Source organism: Tursiops truncatus, chromosome 1 (assembly GCF_011762595.2).
Source record: "Tursiops truncatus isolate mTurTru1 chromosome 1, mTurTru1.mat.Y, whole genome shotgun sequence".
NCBI lineage: Eukaryota > Metazoa > Chordata > Mammalia > Artiodactyla > Delphinidae > Tursiops > Tursiops truncatus.
This window is the reverse complement of record NC_047034.1, coordinates 76,751,216-76,759,154: the sequence shown is the minus strand read 5'-3', so window position 1 is coordinate 76,759,154 and position 7,939 is coordinate 76,751,216. Positions and strand designations below refer to the sequence as shown.

General features: G+C 51.9%; 2 protein-coding genes across 5 annotated transcripts in view; one reads left to right on the top strand and one right to left on the bottom strand.

Annotated features, from left to right (window-relative positions):
- Positions 1-1,458: 1,458 nt before the first annotated feature.
- On the bottom strand, positions 1,459-4,588 carry ANKRD34A (ankyrin repeat domain 34A). The gene is made up of 2 exons (XM_019919789.3): positions 4,440-4,588; positions 1,459-3,891 (listed from the first exon to the last, which is right to left on the bottom strand). Exon 2 carries the CDS (start codon positions 3,773-3,775, stop codon positions 2,285-2,287), a length of 1,491 nt encoding a protein of 496 aa, XP_019775348.1. The 5' UTR covers positions 3,776-3,891; positions 4,440-4,588; the 3' UTR covers positions 1,459-2,284.
- Positions 3,456-7,939, top strand: part of POLR3GL (RNA polymerase III subunit GL) — a 24,685-nt gene continuing 20,201 nt past the window's right edge. For 3 of the 4 annotated variants that reach the window (XM_073808465.1, XM_073808471.1, XM_019919790.3), the window contains exons 1-2: positions 3,456-3,589; positions 6,589-6,751. In XM_073808465.1, coding sequence (XP_073664566.1) covers positions 3,561-3,589; positions 6,589-6,751 — 192 coding nt within the window. In that variant the 5' untranslated portion in view covers positions 3,456-3,560. The remainder of the gene's footprint in view (positions 3,590-6,588; positions 6,752-7,939) is intronic. The other variant, XM_073808478.1, reaches the window with a different exon arrangement.

Here is a 7,939-nt window from a genome sequence, read left to right as displayed (position 1 = left end):
GAGGTGCCGGAGCCCAGCCGTCAGTCAAGCGGGGGCGGGGGTGAGCCAGGTCCTATGCCAATCACCAGAGAGGGGGCGGGAGCTGGCCGGCTGCCGCTCCGCCATAGGCAAATTACTGAGGAGGGCGGAGGTTCTGAGCAACCAATTACAAAGAGAAAAAGCGACATCCTCAGTACTGGAGAGGCTTAGCTTGGGCGCGTCTTTGGGAGTCCTGTGGGGAGTATTAGAAAGCAGGCCAGACCCCAGGGCCGAGGCTAGAGGCAAAAAAAAAAAAAAAAGGCCTGGATGCATGGCTGGGGAGAACTGTAGACAGAGTGAGAGGATTCTTAGAGAGCCTTTGTCCGACCACTTCATTTTACAGATGTAGATGAGGAAACTGGCTCAGAGAAGTGACGTGACTTGTCCAAGATCACATGCAATTGGTGGTGGAGCTAAAGCAAGGAAAGATACTGGCATTTAATGAGCATATACTTACTGTTTGTCAGACACTATACAATGTACTTTAGTGCACTGTCATTAATAGTCACAATCACTAACTAGACTTTATTATTTTACGGATAAAGAAACTGACAGAGAGGCTAGATAAATTGTCCAAAATTAAATAGCCAGAAGATGGCAAAGGAGGGTTCAGACATAGATCTTCTGATCCCCAATATTTTAATCTTTTCGTTATACCACATCGTTGGGGCATTTTCTGATTTCACCTATTCTAGGTTGAGGGAGGGAGTAAGGAAGAGTAGAATGGGTTGCTCCCATACCTCTCATTAGAGCAAGGGAGAGTTAGATTATAGGAAGAAAACCAGCAAGCTGAAAGGTCCAGGGGGACAGATTAAGACAGGTACCTTCGTTCACAGGTACCTGTCAGGCTGGGTTCCTCCAATTACTCTTACATGCACACGCGCGCGCACACACACACACACACACACACGCACCCTGTTTGTCAGTTGACTATCATACCATTTTTACCTAGGCGAGATTATACGATTCCTCTCTCACTCTCTCTCTCCACCCTACAGTGGCTCAGAACTCAAGGATGCGGAAACAGAAAACAGAAGCAAGAAGTAGAAGAAAATGAAATGCACCTGGTGAGATAAAAGTTAGGCCCCCAAGGAAAAACTGTGAGTGGTCAAGACATAGGAAGCTTGAAAGAGGGACAGTTAATCTATTGGGATATATCTGCTGATGGTGGAGGGAGGGATTCTTTGTAGGAATCTTAAGTTAAAGAATTTGAGGATGGACATAGGGGAGACTGAGGGAAATGAAAACCTATCAGATGGCATAAAACCTTCAGGACATGGGACACTTGCCTTTTCTTCTACAACCACAGTTGGTCTCCTGGAAAGAAGGTGGCTGGAACCTCGAAGTATCCCCTAGATGGTTATAGCTATAGTTAGCATCACCCTCCCTCCCTATTCCTCATTCCCCACACCCTCCACCCCCAGCAGAAGTGACCAAACAGAGACTTCTGAACACATTTATTTGATATGTCGAGTGGAGAGAGGAGTGATTTAGGGTTACTCCCCACTTCTACCTGTGGGGGTGTTCATAAGCTCAGACAGACAGAACAGCAGCTTAGAGCCCATGACCCACCTCCTGGAAAAATGAGACAACCTGTTGTATTGGTTGGGGGAACAGGATGGGAAGAAAAAGCAGGAAGCTGAGAAGTAAAGCTGAGAGCAGGAAGGGCAGCAGCAGAACTGAGGCTGGGGATTGCTGCAGCAAATTCCCAAGGAGAGTGAAGAAGATATCCTGAAAAGTGGTTAGGGCTGGAAGCAGGGTGTGAACAAGGAGCCAAGCCTGGAGAGAGAAGCAAGACCTGCAGAATGGGGGTGGGATATTCACGAAGAGGGTAGAGTGTCCAAAATCATGAGTGGGCTGTGTTGCAGGGCATACATGGAAAGCAAGGGGTTACTATTGCAGGAGGTCAAAGAGATTGGATATTACTCATAAGTAGGGGCTCCCTAACGCTTCTGAACAAATGCAAGTGAGCTTGGGACCCTTTTGGGGCCCTAGCACAAATGGTCCGGTGTGTGAGTAATTCCCATATGCATGTGAAGTGGCCAGGGCATGAGTGCATGTGTCTATATGACCAATAAATAAGAGTACTTACCCTTCCCTGCAAGTGCAAGTACTGTGCTTGTAGACACATGTTTACCCATGTGTGCGTGCGCCGAGCCCATGAGCACATGCAACAGGCCCCTATGTCCGAGGTGTGTGTGTGAGCTGGTTCTTCCACCCTTCCCAAGGTCTTGATCCCCACCCTCCTTGGTTCCTCTCACTCCTCTCAGCGCCCAGGCTCCCCTGGCCCGCCTAGACTCTGGAAGCCCCCTAGCAGGCGGATCTGCTCAGTCTGCATGGAGTGGCGCCTCACCAACTTGCGCTTGGTCCTGGGAGAGCCTGGCGCCCCCGCCTGGGGAGGGGCGGGCAGCGAAGGCGCCCGACCTCCGGGTTGGGGACGAATGTCAGGGATGGGAGGGTGGGGGCTGACATTGAGCGGGGGCAGGAAACCAGGCCGTGTTTGCGCGATGTGGTCCAGAAGCAACGTCCCCGAGCCCCTCCGCTCCAGCAACCCTGGACTCCGCCTCCGCCCGCTCAACGGAGACACAGCCCCAGGCAGACTCTCCTGGGACTGGCGCGGGGAGGGAACAGAGCCGGCTGGAGGGAGGGTCAGCGGGGAGGCGCTGTATCTGCGGCGCTCCAGGGACGGGCGGCTGCACTCCGGCGAGTCGGGGCAAAGATTTCCGGGGATATCGAGCTCCACCGGCTCCATGCGGCTCAGTTTCTGCCTCAGCCCTGAAGGGGGGCCAGGCTCCTGAGCTTCTGGCGCTGTGTTTCGGCGCGAGAGAGGACCCCCACCCGTCACTTTCTCCGCCCACGGGGGCGGGTCCTCTGGGCCTTCAGTGCTATGACGTCTGGAAAGACGCGGTCGACCTGTCAGGGTCAGGCCGTTGAATTCGGTGGTCAGGCGCTCAATCCCCGGCCTCACTTCGGCAGGAGGGACCGGTTGAGGAGGGGCCACTAGGCCCCAAGGCTCGGAGTTGAGCCTTTTGAGTGGTTTTGGAGGATGACGGGGTGGTTTGGGGAGTGGCTCAGAAGGGGAGGGGTCATCGGGGGGCTTAGGAAGAGGGAATTCAAATACGTCCCGCTTCTCCTCTTCTTCCTGGGTGCGAGGGGATAACAATCCCTGTCCTCCTACTCCTGCAGTCTGCAGTTGGATTTCCGACGGCGACGTGCAGACCCCCGGGCTAAGAGGAGCGGGAGCGGGGTCCTCCACCCCCGGGGACGGTGGGGAATTGAGATACTGCCGGGTCTTCTTGGTGCCCGAGGGCGAGGTGTCGGTGGTGATGATGATGACCTCCGTGCCCTTGGCCTTACAGGCGTCCAGCAGCGTGGCAAGGGTCTCGCGATCCCCGCGGTCCAGGGCGTGGACAAGCGCCGAGGCGCCAGCGTGATCTCGGACTGAAGGGTCTGCGCCATGGGCAAGGAGCAGGGAGGCCACCGCTGCGCCCCCGCCGCCGGCGCAAGCGTGCATAAGCGCCGTGCGCCCTAGGCGATCTGCGATGTTGGGGTCCGCGCCTTGCTCCAGAAGGTAGCGTACCATGCGCGCCTTGTTCTGGGGGTCGTCGTAGCGGGCCCGACAGGCCGCCATTAGCGCAGTCTCCCCTTGGGCATCACCCTCATTCACGTAGGCGCCCCCCTCCAGAAGCAAACGGGCCAAGCGTAGCTTACCCTGACCCACGGCCCGAAGAAGAGCGTGGCCCTCGGTGTGCAGCATAGCTGCCGCTGGGGCGAAAGCACCGATGGAGCCGGGACTGGGACCTGCCGAGGATGGCTAGGGGATTGGGGGTGGTGGCTGGCAGAGGCCCGAAGGCTCAGTGGCGAAGCCAATCCCTGCAAAAAAGAGAAAGATCTTATTTATTGATTCAGGCAGGGAAACTGAGGCACTGGTGGAAGGATCGGCGTGGGGCGGGGGAGATCTCCCCGGCACTGCACACAGTCCTTCTTCTAACTCCTGCCTTGAGCCGCCCCCATCCCCCCAGCGCATGCCTGAGGAGGTGGGAAGGGTGCACCCGCACTGAAGGACGAGCGCCAGTGCAAATGCGTACGTGCACGCGCAGGGATACCGCACCGCCACCCTCACCCCACGGCTTATCAGACCTTTCCAGCATCCCCCTTTTCTTATCCGTACTTGGAATCCCCCTTCCTAGGATGCTGAACGCCACCCCCCGACACACATGCACCCATACATTCACACACAGTCCCATTCCTAACCTCTTTTAGGTTGCCACAGCCCCACAAACTGAATGGGGGGAGGGAGGCAGCTTGCGTTTGGGACCTAAAACGGGTAGGGGGAGAATTGCGGGTTTCTTTTGCCCCTGCTACATTCTCCATCACTCCTTGCTCTTTCCCCTTCCCAGGCTGTGCACCCAAATAGATACCTGTAAGTCCGCAGAATCTCCTCCGGGCCAGGACTGAGGCCAGGGCCACGGGGCAGCTGGGGTGGCGGAGCCGGGTTCCTGGGGGCCCACATGGCGTGGGGGTGGGCACCCGGATTCCCTGGGTGTCAGTATCTGCGCCCGGGCACAGAATCCTGGTCCCTCCTCCCGGTGCGCCCCGGGCACAGCGCCGGCTCGGGAGGAGAGAAGCTGGGGGGGGGGGGGGGGCGGAGCTCTGCCTCTCTATTTATAGCCTAGTCTCTGAGGGTGGGGGCGTCGGGCACCAAACCGTTACCCCACTCATGCACACATAAACCCTCAAAAGCTAGAGGCTCCAATCCTGACTTCCCTTGCTTAGCCGACCTCCCCTCAGTCACAACAAACCTAAGTGTTCCTTAGGAGACTCCTCCGCGACCCAGACTGGGACCATCCTAGTTCTTCGTTGAGCTTCAGCAGATCCCCATTCTCCGAGCTTGGTGTGTTGATGCGCGCCTGTGCGCCAGATCTGACCTGCCACACACAGCACATGGCACACTGTGCAGAGGGGTGGAGAGAGGCGATGGCGATCCACAGCCGGGGTCCTTACTGTGCAGAGCGAGGCAAGAGTTGTGGCTGCCTTCTCGTAGTTTAAATGTCAGGGGGAGCTGGAGTCACACAGCGATACATCTTCATTCCACCTCCCCCCAAACGGAACATGTACCACAAATAAACTTGGACCTCAGCTCCCTTGTACAGACCTCTTAGATAAGTATGAAGAGGTTGGCTATCTGGGATCATTTTTAGATACAGCAAGGGGCATTCCCAGTTGTCTCCTCTCCATATTCTTGGAGGGGTGGGAAGGAGAGAGATAGAAAAGGGGCAGAGAAGAGTGAACCTTGTAACACATCCTCTCTCATTGCATCTCTTTACTCTCAGTCTTGCTTAGAATCATTATTTTTCCATCTCACTTAAAGGTCTCTGTTTGAATCGCTCCTTAAAGTCTTCTTCTCCCTGTCTGTAGCAGTCGGTTTCTCTCACTGTCTGTCTCTGCCTCTCCTCACCATCTGCCCTGTCTCCATGGTTACCATAGCTTCCATCTGCATATTTTAGGAATGAGTTTGTGTCCAGCTGGAAGGCATCAGGGGGAGTGGGAGGGGGAGTGAGGAAAAAATCCTAAGGATTTGGAAAACTCACCTGAGGTAATTCAGAGGCTGGAGGCCCCCAGACACAAGATACAATGTTCCTGGAGAAGGGGGAGAGAGAAATATTTGCAGGGAAGCCACCCATTTTTACTAGCTGCCATTTATTGGAAACCAACCATGTGCCAAGTACTTTACATACATTATCTCCAATCCTCACAACAACACTATAAAGTAGGAATTATTTTCTTGTTATAGATGAAGAAACTGAGACTTAGTAAAGTGAAGTAAGTTCTCCAAAGCCTCACAGCTCTGTTTCTGTCCTATTCCAAAGACTTTGTGCTTGCCACTCCACCTACAGCCTTCCCAGTCCAGAGGCTTCACTCCCAGGGCCATTCTCCCTGACGTCTGGGTTATTGTTCTTAACTAACTCCTAGATTCTATCTCTACTCTGAACTCTTTCCCTCTGTTTTTTTTTTTTTTTTGCGAAGTGGGACTCCTCCTCCCGTGCCCCCTTTTACCAAGGGCTAGGAGGAACTGGAAGGCAGTGGGAAATGCAGGAAACACTGGATTCCTTCCCTGTCTCCTCAACTCTGGTTATCTGATTCCTAATCCTTCCTTTCCCAAACCCTCTTTCCATCTTCTCACAGACATGGCAGCAATCCACAGGAAAATATTTTTCTAGAAAAGAAATATTCATTGGTGGTGCTGGAGGGAGGCAGTGCAGGATTGAAGGGAAGGTTGGAGTAAAGAAGGAGAGGCCCAGTGTGAAGACAGAGTCACAAAAAGAACGACGCCTAAGAAGCAGGTTTCACAGAGGTTTATTTCTCTGTGTAAGCTCCCTCAACAGAGTCCCTCGGTGAGATGTGAGAGTCAGGTTCCCTCTGTGAACTGTCGCTAGCCAAGGGGATCCTCCATCTGAGATGAGGTGTGAAATGACTGACCCTTGGTTGATTCTGCAACTCCATCTCTCTCCTCACCCGGCTTCTCTAGCCTGAGTTCCGGCGAACTCTCTCCCTCCCTCCACTCCTCAGCTTCAAGTGGGCGGACCTCCCTCCTCGGCTTCTCCAAGATTGGCCGGGAGAACTCACCAATGGGGAGCTCTGGGAGGCGGACCTAGAACGCCAACAGCTTGAGGAAGACCAGCAAATTTCAAGTTGGCTGCGGCGTGTTTTCCGCGTGGGGGAGGGGCAGCAGGTAAGGCCCCGACTTGGTGGCTCTGACCTGGTTCCGTTCCACACCTTCCGAACTAGTTCACCAAGGCAAAGCTGCTAGATAGACAACGCTTTCCGGCAGCCTGTTGGATCAGCCCGCTTCTAGTTCCCTACCCTTTTCCTCTGGGCTCCCATTGCTCTGTTGATTTTATGCCAGAGAACCGTAGTTTTCTTTCGCGCAAAGGGGAGTTATATTAAAGGAGAAAGTGAAAGACTCACTCTGGTACCTCTGACTCTTTGCTATGGGGTCAGCTTCCCCTAAATCTATTACTGTTAAGAGCCTGACAAACTCCTGTTATCTATCAAGACTCTGATGAAATGTTACCTTTACCTGTAGCTTTCCTGGTTCACCTTTTTTTGCAGAATTAATTGTTCCCCAGTCTGAGGATAGCATTGTAGGCATACCTCTGTTGGAGCACTTAGTGCTCAATCCCTCTTTAATGTTTCTATTCTTTTTAGAATATAAGGTTTTGTAGGGCAGGTTCTAATATTTAATACACAGTGCCCAATAAAGGTTAATTGGATGGAATTAATTGGGGAGGAAGAATTTAAACTCCTGATGTAATTAGGGAAAAATTAATAAAAGATAAAACAAAATACAATACAGTATATAATTATGACCTCTTAAATTAGTGTTTCATAATATAATTGCTCCCACAGTCCAGAGAAGGGAGAAAGCCAAGAGGACTGGGATGGTGAGGGGAGGCTTTAGGAATCACAAAGTCTTAAGTTTGGAACAGACCTTAGAAATCATGTATTCATTCATTCATTCATTTTTAAGCAAATATTTATTGAGCATCTACTATATGCCAGACATAATGCTAGACAATGGGGATCATAGTGAATCCTCTACTTTAGATATGCATTCTTCCTTTGATAAACCATATTTAGTAAATGGTTATCCAGCTTCAGTTTAGACTTCTTAGTAAAAGAACTTCCTATCTCACTTTGTTCTTCAATCAGTATCTAACAAATAAAACAAATACGTGGCTCAACAAAATGCAATCCACATTTCCACTGTAAAAGAGGAAGAGCTGTCCTAGTGGTAACATTCTTAAAGATAAAGAAAATCATCCCTTTTGTTTTCTGATTATAGAAGTAATATACATTTATCCTAGAAAACTTGGAAATACATAAAGGTATAAAATATCTATTATTTCATGACCGTGAT

Coding starts and splice junctions, on each gene's coding strand:
- ANKRD34A (XM_019919789.3), bottom strand. CDS start 3,775: ATGCTGCACACCGAGGGCCACGCTCTTCTTCGGGCCGTGGGTCAGGGT.